This window comes from Lutra lutra, chromosome 12, assembly GCF_902655055.1.
Source record: "Lutra lutra chromosome 12, mLutLut1.2, whole genome shotgun sequence".
NCBI lineage: Eukaryota > Metazoa > Chordata > Mammalia > Carnivora > Mustelidae > Lutra > Lutra lutra.
The window spans coordinates 36,474,748-36,502,482 of NC_062289.1; the positions used below are offsets into that span (position 1 = coordinate 36,474,748).

General features: G+C 41.4%; 1 protein-coding gene across 3 annotated transcripts in view; it reads left to right on the forward strand.

Moving 5' to 3' along the window:
• Positions 1-27,735, forward strand: part of TPGS2 (tubulin polyglutamylase complex subunit 2) — a 69,990-nt gene that overhangs the window by 35,650 nt on the left and 6,605 nt on the right. For 2 of the 3 annotated variants that reach the window (XM_047697433.1, XM_047697434.1), the window contains exons 3-7: positions 10,867-10,956; positions 11,143-11,230; positions 12,577-12,705; positions 25,166-25,279; positions 27,154-27,314. In XM_047697433.1, the coding sequence (XP_047553389.1) occupies positions 10,867-10,956; positions 11,143-11,230; positions 12,577-12,705; positions 25,166-25,279; positions 27,154-27,314 (582 nt within the window). The remainder of the gene's footprint in view (positions 1-10,866; positions 10,957-11,142; positions 11,231-12,576; positions 12,706-25,165; positions 25,280-27,153; positions 27,315-27,735) is intronic. The other variant, XM_047697435.1, reaches the window with a different exon arrangement.

Below are 27,735 nucleotides of genomic sequence, written 5' to 3' on the forward strand. Positions count from 1 at the left end.
ATTCCCACCAGTAGTGTAGGAGGGTTCACCATCCTCTACATCCTTGTCAGCATCTGTCATTTCCTGACTTGTTGATTTTAGCCATCTGACTGGTGTGAGGTGGTATCTCATCGAGGATTTGATTTGTATTTCCCTGATGTTGAGTGATGTTGAGCAATTTTTCATGGATATTTTGGCCATTTGTATATCTTCTTTGCAGAAATGTCTGTTCATGTCTTCTGCCCATTTCTTGATTATATTTCTTCTTCTTTAGGTGTTGAGTTCTTTATAGATTTTGGATACCAGCCCTTTATCTAATATGTTATTTGTGGATATCTTCTCCCATTCTGTTGTTTGTCTTTTGGTTTTGTTTACTGTTTCCTTTGCTGTGCAAAAGCTTTGATCTCGAGAAGTCCCAATAGTTCATTTTTGCCCTTGCTTCCCCTGCCTTTGGCAATGTGTCTAGGAAGAAGTTACTGTGTCGGAGGTTGAAGAGGTTGCTGCCTGTGTTCTTCTCAAGGATTTTGATGGATTCCTGTCTCAAATTTAGGTCCTTCATCCATTTTGAGTCTATTTTTGTGTGTGGTGTAAAGAAATGGTACAGTTTCATTCTTCTGCTTGTGGCTGTCCAATTTTCCCAAAACCATTTGTTGAAGAGACTTTTCTTTTTTCTTTTTTCTGTTGGACATTCTTTCCTGCTTTGTTGAAGATTTGTTGGCCATAGAGTTGAGGGTCCATTTCTGGGCTCTCTTTTCTGTTCCATTGATTTCTGTGTCTTTTTTTGTTCCAGTACCATACTGTCTTGATGATTACAGCTTTGTAATATAGTTTGAAGTCCAGAATTGTGATTCCACTAGCTTTGATGGGTTCTCTTTTTCAACATTCCTCTGGCTGTTGGCATTCTTTTCTGATTCCATACAAATTTTAGGATTGTTCGTTCTGTTTCTTTGAAAAAGTTGATGGTATTTTGATAGGGGATTTCATTAAATATGTAGATTGTGCTAGGTAGCATAGACATTTTCACAATATTTGTTCTTCCAATCCATGAGCATGGAACGTTTTTCCATTTCTTTATGTCTTCCTCAATTTCTTTTATGAGTATTCTGTAGTTCTCTGAGTACAGATTCTTTACCCCTTTGATTAGATTTATTCCTAGGTATCTCGTAGTTGTGGGTGCTCTTGTAAATGGGATTGACTCCTTAATATCACTTTCTTCTGGCTTGTTTTTGGTGTGTAGACATGGAACTATTTCTGTGCATTGATTTTTCTGCCACTTTACTGAATTCCTATATGAGTTCTAGCAGTTTTGGGGTGGAGTACTTTAGGTTTTCCACATAAAGTATCATATTATCTACAAAGACTGAGAATTTGACTTCTTCTTTGCTGATTTGGATGCCTTTTATTGCTTTTTGTTGTCTGATTGCTGAGGCTAGGACTTCTAGTACTATGTTGAATCACAGTGGTGATAGTTGACATCCCCGACATATTCCTGACCTTAGGAGGAAAAGTCTGTTTTTCTCCATTGAGAACTGATGTTCACTGTGGGTTTTCCATTAATGGCTTTTATGATATTGAGGTATATACCCTCTATCCCTACACTGTGAAGAGTTTTAATCAAGAAAAGATGCTGTACTTTGTCATATGTTTTTACTGTATCTATTGAGATATCATATGGTTCTTATTCTTTCATTTATTAATGTATTGTATCACATTGATTGATTTATAGGTATTGAACCAACCTTACAGCCCAGGAATAAATCCCACTTGCTCATAGTGAATAATCCTTTTAATGTATTGTTGGATCCTATTGGCTAGTGTTTTGGTAAGAATTTTTGCATCTGTGTTCATCAGGGATATTGGTCTGTAATTCTGCTTTTTGATGGGGTCTTTATCTGGTTTGGGGATCAAGGTAATACTGGCCTCATAAAATGAGTTTGGAAGTTCTCCTTCCATTTCTAATTTTTGGAACAGTTTCAGGAGAATAGGTATTAATTCTTCTTTAAATGTTTGGTAGAATTCCCCTAGAAAGCCATCTGGCCCTGGGCTCTTGTTTTTTGGGAGATTTTTGGTGACTGCTTCAACCTCCTTACTGGTTATGGGTCTGTTCAGATTTTCTGTTTCTTCCTGGTTTAGTTTTGGTAGTTTATATGTCTCCAGCATTGCATCCACTTCTAGATTGTCTGATTTGCTGGCATGTAGTTGCTCATCATGTTTTCTTATAACTGTTTGTATTTCTTCAGTGTTGGTTGTGATCTTTCCTCTTTCATTCATGATTTTATTAATTTGGGTCCTTTCTCTCTTCTTTTTTATAAGTCTGGCCAGGGGTTTATCAGTCTTATTAATTCTTTCAGAGAACCAGTTCCAGGTTTCATTGATCTGCTCTACTGTTCTTTTGGTTTCTATTTCATTGATTTCTGCTCTTATCTTTACTATTTCTCTTCTGTTGCTGGGTTTAGGGTTTTTTTGCTGTTCTTTCTCCAGCTCCTTTAGGTGTAGGGTTAGGTTGTGTATTTGAGACTTTTCCTGTTTCTTGAGGAAGGCTTGTATTGCTATAAACTTTCCTGGACCCCCCTTTGCTGCATCCCAAAGATTTTGAACAGCTGTGATACCATTTTCATTTGTTTCCCTGAATTTTTTTAATTTGTCTTTAATTTCCTGGTTGACCCATTCATTCTTTAGTAGGATGCTCTTTAGCCTCCATGTATTTGAGTTCTTTCCAACTTCCCTCTTGTGATTGTGTTCTAGTTTCAAAGCATTGTGGTCCAAAAATATGCAGGGAATAACCCCAATTTTTCTTACCTGTTGAGACCTGATTTGTGACCCAGGATGTGATCGATGCTGGAGAATGTTCCACATGCATTAGAGAAGAATGTGTCTTCTGTTGCTTTGGGATGGAATGTTCTGAATATATTTGTGAAATTCATCTGGTCCAGTGTGTCATTTAAAGACTTTTATTTCCTTGTTGATCTTCTGCTTATATAATCTGTTCATTTCAGTAAGGGGGATGTTAAAGTCCCCTATGATTATTATTGTCGATGTGTTTCTTTGATTTTGTTATTAATTGGCTTATATAATTGTCTGCTCCCATGTTAGGGGCATAGATATTTAAAATTGTTAGATCATCTTGCTGGATAGAGCCTTTAATTATGATATACTGTCTTTCCTCTATCTTATAGTCTTTGGTTTAAAATCTAATTTGTCTGATATAGTGATTGCCACCCAAGCTTTCTTTTGATGTCCATTACCATGGTAAATTGTTTCCACCCCCTCACTTTCAATCTGGAGGTGTCTTTGAGTCTAAAATGAGTCTCTAGCAGACAGCATTTTGATGAGCCTTTTTTTTTTTTATCCAGTCTGATACCCTGAGTCTTTTGATGGGGCATTAGGCCCATTTACATTCAGGGTAACTATTGAAAGATAAGAATTTAGTTCCATTGTATTGCCTGTAAGGTGACTGTTACTGTATATTGTCTCTGTTCCTTTCTGGTCTATCTTATTTTTAGGCTCCCTCTTTGCTTAGAGGACCCCTTTCAATATGTCCTGTAGGACTGGTTTGCTGTTCACAAATTCTTTTAGGTTTTGTTCATCCTGGAAGCTTTCTATCTCTCATTCTATTTTCAATTACAGCCTAGCTGGATATAGTATTCTTGGCCGCATATTTTTCTCACTTAGTGCTCTGAATATATTATGCCAGTTCTTTCTGGCCTGCCAGGTCTCTGTGGGTAACTCTGCTCTCAATCTAATATTTCTACTGTTGTATGTTACAGACCTCTTGCTGCTTGCAGGATTTTATCTTTGTCTCTGAGACCTGTAAGTTTTACTATTAGATATAGTGGTGTTGACCTATTTTTTTATTGATTTTGAGAGGGGTTCTCTGTGCCCCCTGGATTTTGATGCTTGCTCCCTTCCCCAAATTAAGGAAAATTCTCTGCTATAATTTGCTCCAATATACCTTCTGCCCCTCTTTCTCTTCTTCCAGGATCCCAATTCTCCCCCCGTGTTCCAGTATTTATCCTTCTTGTTCTCAGCATCCTTATTTTCCATCATTTGGTCTTCTTTATCACTAATTCTCTCTTTTGCCTCATTTATCCTAGCAGTTAGAGCCACCATTTTTTAATTGTACCTCATTAATAACCTTTTTGATTTCAACTTGGTTAGATTTTGATTCTTTTATTTCTCCAGAAAGGGATTCTCTAGTATCCTCTATGTTTTTTTTCAAGCCCAGCTAATATCTTCATAATCATCATTCTGAACTCTAGTTCTGACATCTTACTAATATCCGTATTGATTAGGTCCCTGGCAATTGGTACTGCCTCTTGTTCTTTTTTATTTTTGAGGTGGTTTTTTCCTTTTTATCATTTTGTTCAGAGAAGAATAGATGAATGAGAGAACAAAATGCTAAAACGACTCCCAGAAAAATACACAGTAAACAAATCAGAAGAGACCCAAAACCAGGGGGAAAAGAAAAAGAAAAAGAAAAAAAAGAGTATGATCAGGCTGGTGAATAGAACAGAACCACATATTAAATTTTGGGTGTATTTTGGTCTGTTAGAAGAAACTGTCCCCCAAATTTTTAAAGAAAAACATGTAAATATATACAAAAATAAGGGCAAATAAGATGAAGGAATATGACTGTAAAGATGAAAATTTAAAAAGATTTTTAAAAAGGAATTGATAAGAAGTTGGTTGAAAAAAGAAAGGAAAAAAAAAAGAGAGAATGTGGTCAGGCAGTAGACTAGAACAAAGCCATACACTATATTTAGGGTATATTTTGGTCTGCTGGAAGAAACTGTATCCCAAAATTTTTAAAAAAAGAAATCTTATATATATATACAAAAATAAGGTTAAATACAATGAAAGGGTAGAATTTGACTATAAAGGTGAAAATTTTAAAAGATTTTAAAAAACTAATTGATAAGATGTTGGTTGAAAAAGGAAAGATGAAAAATTCAAAAAAAAAAAAAAAAGTAAAGAAAATTTTAAAAATTAACTTTGAAAGATTAAAGAATCATGAGGGAAAAGCCATGAATTCTATGCACTGTACTCCTCAAGTGCTGGAGTTTTGCAGTTCTTATTGATTGGTAAACTTGGTCTTGGCTGGATGTTCTTGCTGATCTTCTGTGGGAGGGGCCTCTTGCAGTGATTCTCAAATGCCAGGAGCTGGGCTAAGTAATCTGTTCAGCTTTGCTCTGTAGCTTTTGTTCCCTGAAAGCTTTCCATATAGCTTTGGAGGACGAGAATGAAAACGGTGGCCTCCCAATCTCTGGACTCCGAGGAGCAGAGAACTTGGGGCCCACTCCTCAGTGGGCCCTGAGAAAAAAAGCAGTCAGTCAGTTCTGTCTCCCTGGTTTCCAGCTGCACTCCGTGTTCACCCGGCCTGTGACTGAGCATTTCTGTCTGGCACATGATCCCATTTGGAGTTTTCAAACTCAGCAGATTCCTGCAGTACACACCCATGCTGCTCCTCCCCGTGGAGGGAAGGGGTGTCTCCCAGATCTGCCACTTGTTGGGTCCCTGCACAAAGAATAGTGCCCCAGCTGTGCCATGGATCATGGTTTATGGAACCCCAAACTGAGAGTCCATTCCTCTGCTCCATCTTTGCAGCCAGGTTCCCCATTCTGATACTCGGAGCTCTGCCACAATCAAGTACCTGTGGTCTTTCTGTGATCCCGAAGGTCCTGAGACCACACTATCCCAGCAAGGGTTCCACCCTTAGCCACTGGAGTGATGTCCTTCAGCAGAGCAGACTTCTAAAAATTCTCATTTTGTGCTTCACTGCTCTATCACTTGCCAGTAGCTGGCTGACAGAGGCTCCCTCCCTCCATGGTCTATCTTCATAAATATTGTCTCAGATTCACTTCTCCACATGTCTTACCTTCCAGAATGTGGTCGCTTTTCTGTTCATAGGATTGCTTCTATTCTTTTCTTCGATCTCCTGTTGAGTTTGTAGGTGTTCAGAACAGTTTGATAACTATCTAGGTGAATTCCTGGGGCCAGATGAAATTTAGGTATCCTACTTCTCCACCATCTTGCTCCTCCCCCTCTTGTTAGTCTTTATTTTAAAATTAATTTTATCTGATGTAAGTGTTGCTACTCCAGCTTTCTTTTGATATCCATTTGCATGATAGACGTTTCTCCATCCCCTCATTTTCAATCTGCCAGTGTTTTTAGGGCTAAAATGAGTTTCTTATAGAGAGCATATTGATGGGTCTTGGTTTTCCACCACTTTGCCCCACTGTGTCTTTCTTTTTTTAATATTTTATTTATTTATTTGACAGAGAGAGAAAGCACAGGTAGGCAGAGCAGCAGACAGAGAGAGAAGGGGAAGCAAGCTCCCCACCAAGCAGAGAGCCCGATGTGGGGCTTGATTCCAAGACCCTGGGATCATGAACTGAGCCAAAGGCAGAGGCTTAACCCTCTGAGCCACCCAGGCGTGCCCCCCTCCACTGTGCCTTTTGATTGTAGCATTTAGTCCATTTATATTCAAAGTAATTATTGATAAATATGTATTTATTGTCATTTTATTATTTGTTTTGTGGTTATTTCTGATGATTTTCTCTGATCCTTGCTTTTCATGTTTTGCTCGTTTTGTTTAGTTATAATTTGGATTTCTCTCTCTTTGTACTTTGCATATTTACCGGTGGCTTTTGGTATATATGGTTACCATTAGGTTTATATATAATCTCTTTTGCATATAGCAGTGTATATTAAGTTGATTGTTGTTTACATTTGGACCCATTCTTTACTCTCTTCCTCTCCATGTATTGGGTATATGTTGTCCTATTTTACATCCTTTTATCTTGTGAATTCCTTGACTCATTTTTTTTTTACGGCAATATTCATTTTCACTGCTTTTGTGCTTTCTGCCTCTATACTGTCACTGGTCTCTCCTTTTTACCCAGAGAGTCCCCTTTGATATTTCTTTTAGGGCTAGTTTAGTGATTATGAACTCCATTAGTTTTCTGTTTGGGCAACTCTCTCTGCTTCTATTCTGCATGATAGCCTCACTGGATAGTCTATTCTTGGTTGCAGATTTTTCCCATTCAGCACGTTGAATGCCACTTCCTTTTTTCTTGGAAAGTTTCTGCTGAAAAACTCCCTCCTAGCCTTCTAGGTTTTCCCTTGTATGTGACTGTCTTCTTTTCTCTTCCTGCTTTTTTTAAATCACCCCAGTTTGCTAATTTATTGATAATATGTCTTGGTGGGGAACTGCTTTTGTTGATTTTGATGGGAGTTTTCTCTGCCTCCTGGATCTGGAGATTTGTTTCCTTTCCCAGATTAGGGAAGTTTTTAGCTATTGTTTTGTCAAATAAATTCTCTTCCCCCTTTTCTCTGTCTTCTTTAAGGACTCCTAAAATATTCATACTATAACTTTTGATGTAGTCACTGAGTTTCCTAAGTCTGTTCTTGTTTTGCATGATTTTTTTTCCAGTTTGATTATTTTCCATTTCTCTGTTTTCTAAGTCATTAATTTGCTCCTCTGTTTCTTCCAACCTGCTGTTCACCATCAAGTGTATTTCTCATTTGATTTATTGAGCCCTTGATCTCTGCTATGTTCCTTATCTCTGTGTTCAGGGTCTCACTGATGTTCTGCACTCTTTTCTCACGTCCAGTGAGTAACCTTATGGTCATTGCTTTAAATTCTCTATTAGACATGCTACTTATATTGGTTTCACTTAGATTGCTGGCCATGGCCTTGTTTTGTTCTTTCATTTGGGTTAAATTTTTCTTTCTCCTCATTTTTTCTGCCTCTCTGTATCTATTTCTGTGTTAGGAAGGTCACCTATGTATTTTGCTTTTGAAAGTAGTGACTTTTTGGGTGCCTGGGTGGCTCAGTCAGTTAAGCCTTGCCTTCAGCTCAGGTCATGATTCCAGGGTCCTGGGATCAAGTCCCACATTGGGTTCCCTGCTCAGTGGGAAACCTGCTTCACCCTCTACCTCTGCACCTTATGCATGTGCATGTGCTCTCTCAAATAAATAAAATCTTAAAGAAAGAAAGTAGTGACTTCATGAAGAAGAGGTCCTGGCGTGTGTTGCACTGTAGTCTCTCCTGTTCATCTGAACTTGGCACTTCAGGAGGATATCCTGTGTGTGTTGCCTATATCCTGCTGTTGTGTCTGAGTCACTTTTATTTTCAGTGTAGTTATATGCACTGACTCTGCCTGCTCTGGGCTCTCCTTGCTCACTGTGGTATTAGTGGGACTCGAGCAGTCCAGCTCTGATGTATATGCCTGCAAGGGAACTTGGTGGCAGGGCACTGGCATTAGCAAATTTTGCACTGGGCCGCTAGTTCTATGCCAGATTTGTAGGAGCACTGTAGCACCTGAGGGCTGCATGAAAGCTCGGCTACAATGCCCAGGGATGGCTGGGTGCACCTGAGGCTGGCAAGTGACAGTAGCTGGGTAGGAATGTACAAGTTTTACAAACTTTGTCCTGATCCCAGGGCCAAACCTACCAGGCTTGGAGTGGGCAAGTCCTCAGGAGAACTCGTGAGCATGGCACACTGCTAGCAGGTTAGGTACCAAGTGTCTGTGCAGCTCTGCCTCTCACAGATGGTCCTGTGTTTATGCTGGTGAGTAGGGGGAGGAAAATGCCACCTACCATCTCCCTCATTTTCAGAGAAGTCCCCCAACATGCTCTGAAATCTGTATGAAGGGATCTGTCTCCCATTTGCTCCTGGTATTGTGTAAACTGCTGTCTCTATATTGTCTTTCCATGCAGGCTGCTGTCCCTTGCCCTCCTGGCTGGACTGCCTCTAGTTGGCTTGTCCCAGTTCTCCCAGTGCTGAGTCAGCTGATTTTTAAAGCTGCCGGCTCTAAGTCCCACTGGTTATACAAACTTACACAGTTAAGCAACTCTGATTTTCAGAGCCAAACTTTATGGGGATTAGGCCTCCCCGCGTGAACTCCCTGGTATGAGGGTCCATTTCTCTGCCGTCTCCCTGCATGCAGCTACCTACCTCCTAAGGGGGTTAAGCCTCCTTCCACCTTTCTCACCTTCCTAACCTTTCAGATGCTTCTTCTTCTCTATATTTTGCTGTGGAGTTTTTTCTGCCAGCCTTTGATCACTCTCTTATTCATTGACTTGGATGTGGATGATACCTAGTTGTAAACATGAGAGGGATGAACTCAGGGTCCTCCTCCTACACCCTCTTCCCAAGCTCCTTTAAAGTAATTATTGATAAATATTTACTTACTGCCACAATTGTTTCCTGGTTGTCCTGTAATTCTTTCATGTTCCTTTCTTCTCGTCTTATGATTTGGTGACTTTATTTCCTTCTCTTTGTTTTTTATGTATCATTTTTAGTTTGTGATTATCCTGAGGTTCACATATAACACCCTCTGTATGTAGCGATCTATTTTAAGTAGAGGGTTGCTTAGGTTCAAACACATTTTACAAGCACTGCATTTTTATGCCCCTCCCCATTTTTTGTATTTATGTCACAATTTGTATTATTTTGTTTATCCCTTAACTGATTATTGTAGATATAACTGATTTTACTACCATTGCCTTTTAACTTTTATATTAGCTTTATAAGTAGTTGATGTACTACCATCAGGGTATGGTTGCTTATGCCAGTGAAATTTTTTTCTTAATTTTCACATGCTGTGGCTTCTCTTTTCTATTTAAAGAAGTCCCTTTAACATTTCTTGTAAGGCCACTGTAGTGGTTATGAACTCCTTTAGCTTTTGCTTGTCTGGAAAACTTTATCTCTACTTAAATGCTGAAGGATAATTTTGCTGGATAGAGTATTCTTGGTTGGCAGTTCCTTTCTTTCCATACTTTGAATATATTGTGCCATTCCATTCTGGCTTGCAAAGTTTTTACTGAAAAAATATTCTCCTCGTCTTTTATGGGTTTCCCTTGTAAGTTAAGTTGGTTTTTTTTTTCTTGCTGCTTTTAAGAGTCTCCTTTACCTTAGATAATTCTGTGTCCTGGTGTGGGGCTCTGGGTTCTACTTATTTGGAACTCTGCAGTTCCCAGATGTGGGATGTCTCTTTCCTTCTCCAGGTTGGGGAAGTTTTCAGCCGTTATTTCTTCAAATAAGTTTTGTGTCCCATTCTCCCTGGGACCCCTTTATGCTAATGTTCATTTGCTCTCTGTTCTTTCATAAATCCTTTAAGATCGTTACTCTTTTAAATTTTTTCTTTTTGCTGCTCTGATTAAATGAGTTCCACTACCCTGCCTGCCTCTCTTCCAACTATTCTTTATCAGTGGGATAGCCTATTTAGAACTATTTCTTTGTTATAGTCCTGTAGGACCTAGAAATGGAAGCCCCCTGGCCACCAGAACCAAGTAATCAAGGGGTATCCCTTAGTCAGTAGATACAAAGGCCAGTGTTATCAGGTAGGTGCACAGGCTCTTCTCTGGGAGATACTCCTGGCCTGGAGCAAGGCAGAGAGGGTGGAGATGATGCCCTCCATACTCCCTGTTCCCTGGGCAGTATTTCTGTCGGCCCCTAGATGTGTGTGAAATTAGGTAACTGTCTCTCAGGCGGATGCTGTGAGATAAACAAATAATCTGCTTTCACAAGAAGTCTGGGTACTTTCAGTTGGCTGCCTCTACAAAAGGCCCTGGAATGGGAAATCTGCATGCACAAGCCCTTCGAGAACTGTTTCTCAATTTGCTTTATAGCCTTGTGGATCTTGTGGAGCCAGCCGCTTTGGCTTTCAAAGCTAGGTGTCTGGGGAGCTCATCTCTCAGATGCAGATCTTAAAAGGTGGCATGACCTGATATAGGGTTCACACCCTTTCCTCCTTAGAGAAATCAGGTTTGTGAATTCTCTCCTGATTGTGTATTGCCGGTGACAGTGGTGGGGTTTATGGTGAGTTGTGTCTCAGCCTCTCGAACCCACTTCAATGTGCATTTTTTTTCTCATTCACCCAGTGTGTAGGAGTTGCTAAGCCAGCTTCTGGATTTCTTTCAGAGGGAATTATTGCATGTGTAACTGTGGATTTGGTGTTTGTAGGGGAGGAGGTGAGTTCAGGAACTTTCTATATTGCCATCTTGAACTAGAACTCTATAATGGAGTTTGTAGGTGATTACCAGAATCTTCCCATTTTGGGGATCTAAAACATAAATATTATCCCCATTTGCTTTGGGGCATAGCCCTATGCCCTTTCTCAGTCCTGACCTAACACTCAGCTGCTTTGTGATTTCTAGAAAAATAACTGTGTGCTACCTGAGGATGTGAAGAATTTTTACCTGATGACCAATGGCTTCCACATGACATGGAGTGTGAAGCTGGATGGTGAGTCAACCTTCTTGCTGTAGGGGAATGTTTCTCTGGCTGAGAGTTTGGGTATCTGGATGGTTGTCATGAGTTCTCCTAAAGTGCAGTGTCCAAAAGCTATGATTTAACCCCCAAAGCCAACAAATACTATCATTGCTTCACCCACCATCCACTATGCCAGAGTCTAGCTGGTTTCCTTTTTTTGATGATTCCCAAAGCCTTTCTGTCTCTCTCACAGCTGGCTAGAGGCACTTTTTATAGCTTATTACTGAATATTTACCATGAACTTTTAGATTGGAATTATTTCCTCCATTGGCCTAGAAACCATTCTTACCATGATCCTTCTGTCACAAGAGTCCTTCTTTGAAGCATGACTATGGCCTTTGGAGTTTAGAGTGAGAGAGAGAATGGACAGAGACTAGACCAATGGTCAGGTTTTCCCTTACCTACATCATGAAGATAGGCAAGCCCCTTCGCAAGTGGCCCACAGAGAAGAAACAAGTCACAAAGTTTTCATGAATGAGTCCCTGCTCATTATTCTAATACCTTCTCTCATTTAATCCTCCCAATCCTAGCCTTCTTATGCTGTCCCCATTACCATCCCCCTTTCTGTCATTTCCTGGATAGCTAAAGTCAACAGCAGAGGCAGCTTCTGGTATTTCCCTCCATAATGGTCTGTTCTGCTTGGACTTCATATTGTCTGTATACCAGCTCTTTCACTGCCTTTGGGTTTTTTTCAGCAGTTGGATTTCTAAGTCTTTGTATGCCATCCAGTGGCCATCATCCTATATGACAAGGATTCTATATAATAAGGAAGATATACAGTTACCTGTTCCTTATTTACACCCTAATCACAGAAGACTAGGAATCAGGCAAGGCTGATTCCTAGTCTTCTGTCAAGTTTTCTGCAATGAGTATGAAAAAATGACAACTAGAAGGGGAGCAATCTTCCATCATGGAAAGCTTACAAGAGAAGAATGGGTCAGTTATATAACCAAAGCTGTTACTTCTATGGGAATTATAACCCTTCATGCAAGGGAAGGGGGGAGCAAAAACATTTTTTTGGTCCTTTGCTCTTCAAACAGGGTCCCCAGCCTTGATTTCTGGGTTCTTTTTGAGCATCCCCTTTTTAAATTTTCTTCAGTACTCTATCTTAATGCATGCAGTGGGGTCTCTTCACCCATGACTCTTGTTTAAAAAGGTTGGTGTTCTGGGGCATATGGTGCATTGATCCTCTTCCTTCCACTTTCCATTAGATTCCTTAGCCCTGGGATCAAACAATAGCCAGGCTTAAGTTATTCCAGCAGAAGTTCTTATGATGATCATGGTAATAAGGCTGTTTCTCTTTGCTCCTGTTTCCATAGAGCACACCATTCCATTGGGCAGCATGGCAATTAACAGCATCTCAAAACTGACTCAACTCAACCAGTCTTCCGTGTATTCACTCCCGAATGCACCAACTCTGGCAGACCTGGAGGATGACGCACTTGAAGGTAACCTGAAGGAACTTGTGCTCTGAGTTAGAAATTAGCCTGTTTGTTTCCCTTTTATAATGCTGAAAGCCATAAGAAGATGCTGTGGCATTGTAGTACCTTTCCCCAAGCCAAAACCTTCCCCGCTGTGGCTTCTTAGGACCGTGGGAATAACATACAAAAACGGCCTGTATCCATAAAGGAAATTGTCGTGAAGAAATGCCAAGGTTGAGATTGTTTTGTTTCCAGTACCCACTTTAGGCCTGGCACATAGTCGGTACTTAATGAATGTTTAGTAAATGAATGAATGTTACAGATTACTTGACTCAGCATTTCAGTATCAAGAGCTTTCAGGGAGCATGGACTCTAAATGCAGCTCTCTTCCTCCCTCCAGGCTCTTTGCCATCTCTGATTCAAATGGCTGCGAAAAGCTATGAGCAACCGCACATAAGTGAGGACTTTGTCGATTAGAATTGTGTCTGGGTGCGTATGTCAGAGACCCAGTTACAACATCTAAACTAAATAGGAGTTTATTTTTCTCATAACCAGAAATCTGGAACTAGGCTGATGCAGCTGTTTGAGAACGTCAATAATAAAGTCTCCCTCTGGCTTTCTCCTGCACCAGCCTTTGGATATGGCCTTCATCCTCATCATTGAAGAATGTGGGCTGTACCTCCAAGCTTCCTGTCTATGTACAGGAAAGAAAAAGAAGAGTGAAAGGCAAAACAACAATAAAAACTGTCTTTTGGCAGAATCTCTTCTTTTTTATCAGGAAAACAATAGTTTTCTCAGAAGCTCCTCCCAAAAGCCATTGGCCAGAACAGAGTCAAAAGTTTACCCATAGCTGCAGGGAATCTGAGGAAGTATGGTTAGCTGCAGGGAATCTGAGGAAGTATGGTTAGCTGTACCAGTGTTTTCCCCTCAAACAGAACTGGGGTTTAAGAAAGAAAGGGAGAATGAATATTGACTAAGCAACTAGTGTCTCCAATACTAAGGCCTTGGCTGCACTGAAGGTCTGGCAAAGAGAACCGATGCAAGGCTTCTCCATCAACTGCACAAGCAGGTATACACTAGTTCAGGCAAGGCATCCCTTGGAGATACGCAGGTTCAGTTGCAGACCACACGAATAAAGCAAGTGCAAATGTATTTATTGGTTTCCCAGTGCTTAAACAAATTAGGCTTATACTATGTTATGGCCTTTAAAGTGTGATTTCTAAAAAAACAATGTACAACCTTAATCAAAAAGTACTATATTGCTAACATGTCAACCATCATCAGCCCTCAGCAAGTTGTAATCTTTTTGCTGATGGAGGGTCTTGCCTCCATGTTGATGGCTGCTTAATGATCAGGGAGGTGGGTTGCTGAAGGCTAGGGTGGCTTGGCAATTTCTTAAAACGATGAAGTTTCCTGCGTTGATTGACACTTCCTTCCATGAATAATTTCTTTATACTGTGCCATGCTGTTTGATAGCATTTTACCCACAGTAAAACTTTTTTCAAAATTGGTGTCTTTCTTCTCAGACACTGCCACTGTTTAATCATCTAAGTTTATGTGATAGTCTAAATCCTTTGTGCTGTTTTCAGTAGTCTTCATAGTCTCTTCACTAGGAGTAGAAGCCATCTCAAGAAACTACTTTACTCATCCATAAGAAGCAAGTCCTCATCCATACAAGTTTTATCAGGGGATTGCCAACAATTCAGTCACATCTTCAGGCTCTCCTTCTAATTCTAGTTCTCTTGCTGTTTCTACCACATCCAGTTACTTCCTCCACTGAAGTCTTGAATCCCTCAAAGTCATCCCTGAGGGTTGGAATCAACTTCTAGAGTCCTGTTAATGTTGATAGTTTGACATCTACCCATGAACCATGAACGTTCTTAATGGCACCTAGAATGGTGAATCCTTCCCAGAAGGTTTTCAGTTTACTTTCCCTGGATCTATCAGAGGAATCACTGGTTATAGCTCCTATAGCCTTATGAAACATATTTCTTGAATATTCAGACATGTAAGTTCAAATGACTTCTTGATCAATGGGTTGCAGTATGGACGTTGTGTTATCAGGCATAAGAACAACATTCATCTCTTTGTACATCTCCGTCAGAGTTCTTGGGTGACCCAGGTGTATTGTCAATAAGCTGTAATATTTTGAACTTTTTTTCTGAACAGTTGGTCTCAACAATTGGCTTAAAATATTGAGTAAACCATGTTGATAGCAGATGTGCTATCATCGGGGCTTTCTTGTTTCATTTGTAGAGCACAGGCAGAGTTGATTTAGCATAATTCTTCAAGGCCCTAGGATTTTCAGAACGGTCCATGAGCATTGGCTTCAACAAAGTCACCAGCTGCAGCAGTCCCTACAAAGAGTCAGCCCATCCTTTGAGGCTTTGAGGCCAGGCATTGACTTCTTTAGCTTTCAAAATCCTAGGTGGCATCTTCTAACAGAAAGATATTTTGTCTACACTGAGAATCTGCTATTTAGTGTAGCCACCTTCGTTAATAATCTTAGCTAGATATTCCAGATAACTTCCTGGTTTGCCTTGGACTTTTATGTTATAGAGACAGCTTTTCCTCAAACCTCATTAACCAATCTCTGCTAGCTTTAGACTTTTCTTCAGCTTCCTCCTCTCTTTCAGCCTTAGAATTGAAGCTAGCTGTGCTCTGGAATAGGCTTTGGTTTAAAGGAATGTTGTGGCTGGTTTGATCTTCTATCCAGATCACTAAAACTTTCTCCATATCAACTATAAGGCTATTTTACTGCCTTACCATTCATGTGTTCAGTGGAGTAGCACTTTTAATTTTCTTCAAGAACATTTCCTTTGCATTTACAAGTTGGCTGTTTGGAACAAGAAACCTAGCATTCAGCCTATCTCAGCTTTCAACATGCCTTCCTCACAAAGCTTTTGATTTGTGAGAGACATGCAGTTCTTTTCACTTGAATCTTCCAAGGCCTTTGTTAGGGTTATTGATTGGCCTAATTTCATTATTGTATCACAGGGAATAGAGAAGCCTGAGGAGAGGAAGAGAGATGGAATGGCCAGTCAGTGATACATTCAGAACACATACATTTATCAGGTTTGCTGCCTTCTGCAGGTGTGTTTATGGCACCTCAGAATGGTCAGAGTAGTATCAAAGGACTTTGGTCAAGAAGATAGGCACAAACCTCGCCACTACCACATCTCTCAATCCCCACATTTTGCAGGCCCTTGGTCTCTGCAACAGTGACTATGACAACAGCTCCACCGGGCCCTGTGGAAGCCTGAATCGTGCCTTGCTAAGGTTGAGTGCCCAGCCATGCATACTTCACAGATCCCGTTAGGGCTGAACTCTCCTCACAGCAGTGGTAGTAGGTCTCATTTCTCAAGCAAACTGGTGCATACCTTGTTAAAATATACCCCTACCCTGGCTGGGGACCAAACACTGCCCACAATAGGCAAAGAGAGCCTCTGCAGATGACTGCACTGAAGGAAAAAGAGGCCAGGACAGAGGGCACACACAACACATATAGAAGACACCTCTGAAGGGAACACACAACACATATAGGAGACACCTCTGAAACTCCAGGTCCCAGTGAACAGGGGACACTGCGCTGTAGGGAACTACAGAACTGCTTCTTCATAAGGCCATTACTTTTAAGAGCAAGAGATATGGCTGACTTTCCTAACACATAGAAACAGATGCAGAGTTAGACAAAATGAGCAGAAGAATATGTCCCAAATGAAAGAACAGGACAAAACCACAGCAGGAGACCTGAGTGAAACATAAAATATGCCTGATGGAGAATTTAAAGTAATGGTCATAAAGAGAATCAGTGGATTGGAGAAAAGAGTGGAGAACATCAGTGAGACCCTTAAAAAGGAGATGAAGAATACAATAAATGAAATTTTAAAATGCACATGGTAGAATAAATAGGAGGCTAGAGGAAGCAGAGGAATGAATTAATGACCTGGGAAGACAGAGTAATGGAAAGTAATCTGACTGAACAAGTGAGGGGAAAAAAGAATTATGCAAAGTGAGAATAGACTTAGGGAACTCAGTGACTCCATCAACATTATAGCGATCCCGGAAGAGAGAAAAGGGGGGAAGGGCAAAAAATTTATTTGAAGAAATAATATCTGAAAACTTCCCTTATCTGGGGAAGAAAACAGATATCCAGATCTAGGAAGCACAGAGATACCCCCACCCCAAAAATCAACCTAAGGAGGTCCACACCAAGACACATAGTAATTAAAATGGCAAAAAGTAGTGATAAAAATTTTAAAAGCAGCAAGACAAAAGAAGACCATCACATACAAGGGAAACTCCAGAAGGCTATCAGCAGATTTTTCAACAGAAACTTTGCAGGCCAGAAGAGAGTAGCATGGTATAGTCAAAGTACTGAAAGGATAAAGAGTTCCTCAGATAAACGAAAACTAAAGGAGTCCATGACCACTAAACCAGCCCGCAAGAAATATTAAAGGGGATTCTGTGAGTGGAAAGGAAAGACAATAATTAAGAATATAAAAAATAAAAGCAAGAAAAATATCTGTAAAAATCAGTCAAAGGATTCGCAAAATAAAGTTATGTGAAGTATGACACTATGTACCTAAAATCTGGGGGGAAAGGTAGTAAAGAATGAATTCAAACTTTAAAACGTCACTGATCAAAGATCATCGTAACAAATAATGCAAAAGGTTGATATATTGCAAGAATTTACCAAAATGTAACACAGACACAAAGTAAGCAAATGCTGTTGGAAAAAATGGTGCCAAAACACCAACATAAGGTTGGCACAAACCTTCAATGTGTTTAACCAAAAAAAAAAAAAAAAAAAAAGGCAAAAAAAAACCACTATCTGTGAAGCACGATAAAACAAGCTATGCCTGTACTAGAGGGATCCAGGAGCAAAGCCTGGAAAGAGACAGGTCTTGGGAAGAACCCACCACTCAGAGATGTGTGGAGTCCTCAAGAAGGGAAAAGGTCACATCTGCTTCATGTGTGTGCTGGGGCTTTTGAATACCCAAAGGCAAACAAGTTGTTAAATAAGTAGACTGAGTCTTCCCTCCCTTTGACAAAGTTGGAAGATAGAGGTGGACTGGATACTAGAGAGGATTTCAGGGGCCCTCAGCTAAGGACAACATAGCTAGGGGTAGAGACGACATTGTCCTACATACCCATAGAGATAGAAACCACTTGGCCTTTTGGCACCTGCTGAATTCACACTTTTTAGAATAGTTCAGTAGTTAGACCCTGTCTTATTATACCTAATTGGAAAAATACTTTTCTCAGGGTACTCAATAGTCAAAAAGTGGATGATCAGGAAAAAAATACCAGGATATACAACCAGGCAAACAAAACTGCTAAAGAACACATGAAAACCTAAGTAAAAACAAGAATCAGATCTGTTAGAGACATATAAGACAGCATAAAGACTTCCTATAGAAGAAAAGTAAAATTTCTCAAACAATTGATAAATTGAAGAATATAAATAAGATTTAAGGGGCGCCTGGATGGCTCAGTGGGTTAAAGCCTCTGCCTTCAGCTCAGGTCATGATCTCAGGGTCCTGGGATTGAGCCCCGCATCTGGCTCTCTGCTCGGCGGGGAGCCTGCTTCCCCTCCCTCTCTGCCTGCCTTTCTGCCTACTTGTAATCTCTGTCTGCCAAATAAACAAATAAAATCTTAAAAAAAAAAAAAAGAAAGAAAGAAATAAGATTTAAGTTGGTAGCCTGATAAACCAAGTGCAAAACTTCTTTAAAAGCACAGATAAATTTAAAAGGGGGAAATTATGAGGGGAAAGGTGGAAGGGTAAGAAAAATAGAAAATAGGGTACCTGGGTGGCTCAGTTGTTAAATGTCTGTCTTAAGCTCAGGTCATGATCCCAGGGTGCTGGGATCGAGCCCCGCATCAGGCTTCCTGCTCAGTGAAAAGCCTGCTTCTCCTTCTCCCACTCCTCCTGCTCGTGTTCCCTCTCTCACTGTCCCTCTGTCTCTGTCAAATAAATAAATAAAATCGTAAAAAAATAAAAATAGAAAATAGATCCAGAAGTCCTTTCATTGTCATTACAGGTGCTCATAAGAAAAAGACTAGATAGAAAGGCAAGAAACACTAATAAAAGAAAATTTCTCTGCAAATTGAAAGGGCTCTGAGACCCAGGTTAAACTGGTGAGAAAAGAGACACCTAGCTATTGTATAATGTGGGAAAGAATTACAGGCTTCTAGGCAAAAATAAATTACTTGTGATGAAATAATCAGACGGATACCAGACTTCTCTTTTGTGGCAGTGGAAACTAGAGATAAAAAGCATGTACACAGGGCGCCTGGGTGGCTCAGTGGGTTAAGCCGCTGCCTTCGGCTCAGGTCATGATCTCAGGGTCCTGGGATCGAGTCCCGCATCGGGCTCTCTGCTCAGCAGGGAGCCTGCTTCCCTTCCTCTCTCTCTGCCTGCCTCTCTGCCTACTTGTGATCTCTCTCTGTCAAATAAATAAATAAAATCTTTAAAAAAAAAAAAAGCATGTACACATTACTGAGCAACAAGGAGTAAAAATAGAATCCTAATAGAATCCTATGTATACAGACCACATATACCTCTCAGTTTATTTAAGAAAATATGGAAGGATATGTAAAACTTCAAGAATATTTATACTCTAACCAGAAGACAAATGCAACTGAACGGAGGTCCCAAGATGTGGGAGGAAAGGAAGGGACCAGTGAACCTCCCATGAAAGAGTTAGGGTGCATTTAATCTTAATAGATAGGAGTCTTTCTAGATAGGAATGTGTTGTATAACTTTCTTTTTTAAGCTTTTATTTATTTGAGAGAGAGCACAAGCTGAGTGGGGGTGCAGACACAGGAAGAGGAAGAAGTAGATTCCCTGATGAGTGCAGAGCCAGATGTGGGGCTCAATCCCAGGACCCTGAGATCATGACCTGAGCTGAAATCAAGCATTAGACGTTCAATTCACTGAGCACCTAGGTGCCCCCTAAGAATTCTTAAGTAATAGTTACACAACACAGGGGCACCTGGGTGGCTCAGGTCATGAGATTGAGCTCCACATTGGGCTTTACGCCCAGTAGACATCTGCTTCCCTCCCTCACCCTTTGCCCCCACCTTACCTCTTCCCCCGAATGCCTGTGCTCTCTCTCTCTAAAATCTTTGAAAAAAGAAAAAAAAAATTCTTGGAAAGGGGGACACAGTGCACGGAATATTATAAAACCTACTGTAGTTGATACTTGAGCAATGTGGAGGTTAATGACACTGACCCTCCATGAAGTCAAAAATCCCAGTAGAACTTTTGACTCCCCCAAAACTTAATTACTAACCTACTCTTGACTGGAAGTCTTGCCAATAACATACAAAGTACATGTTAATTGACTGTTTGTTATGTGTAATATACACTGTATTCCTACAATAAATTAAGAGAAAAGTAAATGTTATGGAAATCGTAAAGAAAAGAAAATATATTGATAGCACTGTAAAAAAAATCCATACGTGAGCCCATGCAGTTCAATTTGTGTGTTGTTCAAGGGTCAACTGTATACGGTCTCAGCTAAACCTAAAAGAAAGGAAAAAGGGAAGATATGAAAGTATTATGGGTTAAATTAATGCCCACCCCCTCCCAATTCACATAATGAAGTCCTAACCCCCCAGTTGAGAATAAATGTTACCTTATTTGGAAATTGGGTTGTTGCAGGTGTAAGTGGTTAAGATGAGGTCATACTGGAGTAGGGTGGATCCCAATCCAATATGACTGACATCCTTGAAGACATTTGGCGACACAGGAAGAACGCCATTTGAAGATGAAGGCAGAGATGGGTGGGACTTCTACACATTAAGGATAGCCATAATTTGCTAGGAAACTCCAGAAGCCAGGGGAGAAGCATTGAACAGATTTGTTTCCCCACAGCCCTCAAAGGAACCAACTCAGCCAACACTTTGATCTTGGATTTGTAGCCTCCAGAATGGTGAGACTACAAATTTCTGTTGTTCAAGCTGCTCAGTTTTGGTACTTGGTTACAGCAGCCCTAGCAAGTAATATAGAGAGTGTTCCTGAGGTCCTTAATAGTAGAAAATGTAGGACAAAGGAGGAAAAGCAGCAGGAAGTGGAAGGTCTCCTCCTACTATAGGGAAGAAATAGTACCACCTTATTGGGGGAAACAAGATTACCTTGGTGCTTGAGCTTTCTATTTTTGTGTAATAGATTACCACAAACTTAATGTTTTAAAATTCCACAATTTTAAATCTACTACCCTTAGATTCTAGCCACGTGACCCTCTCACAACATGGCAGTTTACTTCTCAGCCAGCGGGAACAGCCTCTGCAGTCTGCTCTTACCGTCTCCTATCACGTAAGCTAATCAAGGGAGTGGCTGCTACATCATACTCTCAGGTCCTGACTGTACTCAAGGGCAGGAGGTCCTGCAAGGTATAGATAACAAGGAGCAGAAATCTTGAGGGCCATAGAATTCTGCATGCCACACTGTTTAGGAGAAATAATGGTCTATTGTTTTCAAATAAGGGTAAAGTCCTATTGATCTAATCATGCAAAGGTGGGGGGGGTATGGGGAGGAGGAAGATAACCACTAAATGAATAAAAATCTACATTAAATGTTTAACTTAATAAGGGAATATTGAATCACAGGAGGAAAAATAAGAATTAGGAAACAAAACATTAGGAGAAATAAAACAAGACTGATCAATCCTGATATTAAATGTGCTGGGATTAAATTTCCCTTTTGAAAAATAAAGACTGTTAGATTGATACAAAAAGCAAAGTTCATCTATATGTTATCTTTAGGAGCACACTTAAACTGATGAGAAATTTCCTCTTCTGGAAATGGCAGACAGGTAACTCAGAGAAGCCTTCCTCCTGAAGACAACTGAGAAGTCAGAGCAAAATATAAAAGCCACCTCCCTAAAAACATCAGAGAGCTAACAAGGTGATGAGGTAATGTCAGATTAACATCCAGAAGACACAAATCCAGGGGGGAAGAGATTTAAGCGCTTGTAGTGCATTGATTGCCCTCTTCACAACAGGCTATGAGGATGCTGGAACGCTGCGGATTTGCCCCATTTTGAGACCAGGGGAATAAAACAGAGCCCAGACCTTACAAAAGATGACACCCATTAAAAACTTGCTATTTTTGGGGTTGGCACCATTAAGAGCAGTACCCAGGAGACAGAATAAGCCAAAAGTAACCATTTTTCTCCTGGACTGAGGCTCAAGTGTAAGTCCTCTGTGTGGCCCAGAAAATGTTAAATGTGGAAATTGGACTAAAATGATTCGAGGTTACTGATCTCCTCAGGAGCATAGCAGAAACAAATTCACTCTAGAGAAATGTTCTAAAATTGATTATCTTAATGGTTATATAACTGTAAATATTATAAAAATCATTAAATTGTATACTTCAAATGAGTAAATGGTATGGTAGGTGAATTATATCTCAGTAAAGCTCTTACTTAAAAAGAAAATTCCAGGGGTGCCTGGGTGGCTCAGTGGGTTAAGCCGCTGCCTTCGGCTCAGGTCATGATCTCGGAGTCCTGGGATCGAGCCCCGCATCGGGCTCTCTGCTCAGCAGGGAGCCTGCTTCCTCCTCTCTCTCTGCCTGCCTCTCTGCCTGCTTGTGATCTCTCTGTCAAATAAATAAATAAAATCTTTAAAAAAAATAAATAAATAAAATAAAATAAAAAGAAAATTCCACCCTGGAGGATGATAATAGTATCTTAGACCTCAAATTGTTTTATAAATAATTTTTCAAAAAAATACTTCCTTTTTAAAAAATAACTAGGCACATGAAAAACACACGACCATGAATAAGAACCAGCACAAATAACAGGTAACAAGAAAGAGATTCACGGGTACTCCTGAGAGTGAATTATTAGGCACGGTAATGCTAATGCACACATGGGGATAAACCCAAACTAAAATTTCAGTGAGAAACTAAGACATTGCATATTTGGTGTTACAAAAAAAAAAAAAAGGTTCAAATACTGACTTCATCTTCCTGCTAATGGCAGAGTACCTTTTACCAAGTCAAAGACTACTATAAACTCTGGGAAAACTTTAAAGACAATGATCCAAAAAGATTGGAGAATAACCAAAAGTGAGCAGAAACTGGAGTGGCATCTACAAATGGGAGAAGGGAGCCACACTGAGTGAAGTCCTATTTTATACTCTTCCCCTGCAGGCAGGTCCCGTCAGCATCAGTCAGAGCAGGGCTGCTGAAGCTTGATGGGACCCTACATTCTGGACTTTGGATTTCACCCAAGATGGGAATCACAAACCTGATTTATCTGCCCTCTTGGAACAACAACAACAGAGAAGATACATAAAAATGGATTTCAAGGGGTGCCTGGGTGGCTCAGTGGGTTAGGGCCTCTGCCTTCGGCTCGGGTCATGATCTCAGGTTCCTGGGATCGGACCCCACATCGGGCTCTCCGCTCAGCGGGAAGCCTGCTTCCTCCTTTCTCTGCCTGCCTCTCTGCCTACTTGTGGTCTCTGTCAGGTGAATGAATAAAATCTTTAAAAAAAAAAAAAAAAAAAAAAAGGATTTCAAGACACTGACCATCGGGCAGTGAAGGACCATGAGCCTGAGAGATGTAAATAAAGAAGGGAAACCTCAGCTTATGACTTGAGAGAGTTTTCTAGTCCACAGCCTAGAGCTGGGAAGCCAGGCGGAACTTGTCGCACTCCATGAGTCGAAGACCACATAAGATTAAGAAGAGTATAAAGGGCGCCTGGGTGGCCCAGTGGGTTGGGGCCTCTGCCTTCAGCTCAGGTCATGATCTCAGGGTCCTGGGATGGAGCCCCGCATCAGGCTCTCTGCTCAGCAGGGAGCTTGCTTCCTCCTCTCTCTGTGCCTGCCTCTCTGCCTACTTGTGATCTCTATCTGTCAAAAAATTTTTAAAAATCCTTAAAAAAGGGCGCCTGGGTGGCTCAGTGGGTTAAGCCGCTGCCTTCGGCTCGGGTCATGATCTCGGGGTCCTGGGATCGAGTCCCGCATCGGGCTCTCTGCTCAGCAGGGAGCCTGCTTCCCTCTCTCTGCCTGCCTCTCTGTCTACTTGTGATCTCTGTCTGTCAAATAAATAAAATCTTTAAAAAAAAAAAAATCCTTAAAAAAGAAGAAGAAGAAGAGTATTAAAGTGTAACTTCCAGGGGAAGGAAAAGCCATGTTTAAAGCACTTTTTAGTTAGAAATGTAAATATTTTTGCATTTGCGTAAAATTATATGTATGACTCTATGTACAAGTAAAAAATAGCCTTCTTATAGGCTTTGTTTTATCCAGTCTCTCCTAGGTTTGTAGACTCTCACCCTCACTCACTAATATTAATCTTTATGACATAACGGCTGTAACGAAAGAAGCAGAAAAGGTTTCTGACGCTTGCATTTCTAAAAATGGCTCTCTTTTCTGGTATGCCATGATATGTGCTTACTAGGTAGGTATTTCTGATTGAACCAGGCTTATCATTAATTATAACGTAATTAACATTAAATATTATAAATACATTTTAGGCCAAGGAAAAGAGATTCTAATCAAAAGATCATAAAGTGCTATAAATAAGGGGAAAGCAGTTATCTGGGAAAAAGGGATGGCAACATCAGGCCAGATTATTTTGCCTTTATATGTTCCCACTCTCGCAAGTTCAGTTTGTTTTCCTGTGCCACCGTCCCCTAGATTCTGTGACACTGTCTGTCTGTGATAGAGAAGCCCAGACAAAAGGCTTAGACATGGGTAAGATCCTGGGCATACAGAGTATAGAATTCATTGGGGGGTGCCTGGGTGGCTCATTCCGTTAAGTGTCTGACTCTTGGCTTCGGCTCAGATCATGTCATGATCTCAGGGTCCCACGCTCAGTGGGGAGTCTACTTGAGGATTCTCTTCCTCCCCTTCTCCCCCTACTTGCTCCTGAAATCTCTAATTTTTTTTAGTTTTTTGTTTTGTTTTGTTTTGTTTTTTTTTTTTTGATAAGAGAGACATAGCGAGAGAGGGAACACAAGCAGGGCAAGTGAGAGAGGGAGAAGCAGGCTTCCTGCTGAGCAGGGAGTCCGATGCGGGGCTCAGTCTCAGGACCCTGGGATCATGACTTGAGCCGAAGGCAAACGCTTAACAACTGAGCCACCCAGGCACCCCTGAAATAAATCTTTTTTTTTTTTAAGATTTTATTTATTTGACACAGAGAGAGAGATCACAAGTAAGCAGAGAGGCAGGCAGAGAGAGAGAGGGAAGCAGACTCCCTGCTGAGCAGAGAGCCCGACAATCCCAGGACCCTGAGATCATGACCCGAGCCGAAGGCAGAGGCTTTAACCCACTGAGCCACCCAGGCACCCCCCACCAAAATAAATCTTTAAAAAAATTTCATTTGGCCTGCATTGGAGATAGTAGTTAAGAATATGTCTGAGATAAGGCTTTTTTCTGTTTTTCTCCCCCACCCCCCAACCCTAGCAGTGCTGGATAAGTATGTGTTTGAGTTGAGTATGTTTGAACGTAACTGTTACCTTCTGGGTTTGCAGCCAGTGAGAACCAGCCAGAGAAGCCACACTTTGATTCTCGCAGCGTGATATTTGAGCTGGATCCTTGCAATGGGAATGGGAAGGTTTGCCTTGTCTACAAAAGAGGGAAACCAGGTAAGAATCATTGACAGGCATGGCCCTGCAGCTGGGTGTGGCAGGATGATCCTCCTCTCCAGTCATGACACAAAAGGCACATTCCACTCTGGACCCATGAGATGCGGCCAGGTCTCTTGGAGATGTAAAGACCCAGTAAGCCCCTTTGGTCCTCCCTGAGCATTCCCTTCTAGGCCAATCACTAGAGTCTTTTTTTAAGCTGTCATCATTTGTGAGTTACTGCAGAAAAAAAATAGGAAAAGGAAAATAAGTGAGTAAAAACTAAAAGAAATTGTCATTCTGTTTCTATAAACAGGCTCTATATAACATTCCTCTATAAACATTCCTCCAAGGGGTTCACACATCCCGGAAAAGCATCCCGGAAAAGCATTATCTTTCTTACACACTTCTCTATGTAGGCAAGTTAACAACACTAAAAACCTGAATGAGTAGACATCAGTCTTAAGACCTCAGATGAGAACTCAAGAGGAAAAGGCTCTGGCCCCAGAGCAACAGCTATGAGCTGGCCCCCCAGCAACAGTTCAGGCCCTGCCCTAGGACTGTGGACAAGGCCCAGCCCTCTCCAGGTAGCTCTCAGCCTGTACGGGTGAGAAGATATAGACGCCAGGATTTTAACCCTAGAGAAAGGAGGGACCAACTTTGCAAAGTAGCCTTTCATCCACATCTTGGGTTGTTAAGAAGGGTGGGGCAGGAGGGATTGTGGGGTAAGGGAAGCATGCAGGCAAAGAGACTAGGTAAAGCTCTGCCATGGGAAAGTGCAGCTGATTTGGAAGGAATGATAATTTCAAATCATAGGGCTGCCTGGTTCATCTTGTGGATAAGGAGATGGAGCCAGAAGTCCAGTTGTTCCCCTTCATGCACAGCTTGGAAGGAGTTCGGACATGGCACTGGGAAGTCCAGTAAAGGAACAGCCAAATTAAGATGGAAATGTACATTTGCACAGGCAGTCTTAGAAGAAGAGACTGGAGGGTGGGGGCCACCGAGGAAGCCATCGTAGCCATTAGACAAGAGACGAACTAGAGGCCTGCAGGAGGAAGAATGGAAGGTCAGAAGTGAGTGCGAGGCTGGTGCTGCTGGGACCGTGCCTGTTTCCGCTGAGCCCGGACCTCCCGCAACAGCACAGGCAGGACCCAGAGCAGGAGCTGCTCTGGGCTCCAACACAGTGGCTGCTCACAGCCTTTCAGCTTCCTGACAGAGACCTCTTCAGAAAACCGGAGCCTTGGGGTGCCTGGTGCCTCGGTCGCTTAAGTGGCTGCCTTTGGCTCCAGTCATGATCCCAGTGTCCTGGGATGGAGCCCTACATTGGGCTCCCTGCTCAGTGGGGGGTCTGCTTCTCCTACTTCTCCTGCTTGTGCTCTCTAGCTCATGGTCTGTCTCTCAAATAAATGAATAAAATCTTTAAAAAAAAAAAAAAGAAAAAAAAAAGAAATCAGGCTTTCTGAGTCTGTCCCATCAGGAAAACTGAGACTCACAGTCTGTGCCCAGTGGGGCGGGGGGCTGCTGAATGGTCAGCCTGAATGCACAGATGGCCAATGCCCAGCACAGAAGTCAGTCAGCTGACTGATCAGGTATTTGTACAAGAAGACCAATAAAACCCCTAACAGTGGCTATGGGAGAATGGGCCTGAGGAACTCTTCACTTGTATTTTTCATCCTTCCACTACTAGAATTTTTTATTTTTTTTAAATATATAATGTATTTTTATCCCCAAGGGTACAGGTCTGTGAATCACCAGGTTTACACATTTCACAGCACTCACCATAGCACATACCCTCCCCAATGTCCATATCCCCACCACCCTCTCCGGGCTTTACAGATAAAAGTAGAAAAGTCTTATGCCATCCGTTCATTTCTTTCTTTTGTTTGCTATTTCAGCGTTAGCACAAGACACTGAGATCTGGTTCCTGGACAGAGCATTATACTGGCATTTTCTCACAGACACCTTCACCGCTTACTATCGCCTGCTCATCACGCACCTGGGCCTGCCGCAGTGGCAGTACGCCTTCACCAGCTATGGCATTAGCCCACAGGTCAAGGTAAGGGAGAGACACGAACCATCTCCTATCTGTGGACCATATCAGACTCTCTGAGGAAATGCTTAAATGCAGATTCCCAGCTTCCCTGTCTGATTCAGAAGACCTGGGGTGGAGCCCAGGAACCTGCATTTTCATTAAGCAAGGCAGATGGTGCCAGTGAAGGTGGATGGCCTTAGTACTGAACTAAGTGGTTCCCAAACTTGGCTGATCCTCATAATCACCTGGGAGTTTTCTTTCTAGTTAAATTTTAGTGGGGGCTTAGGTCTGAGTGTTGGTTTTAGATAGGCAGGACATGCACCCAGGAAGGGTGCAAAGTCAATCTTATTCCCAGGCTCTCCAGCCTCCCATCCTCCCCCAGAGGCAGCCGTTGTTTCCGTTTTTCTTGTGTTTTTCACACAGTACTTTTGCCTAGAAGGCATAC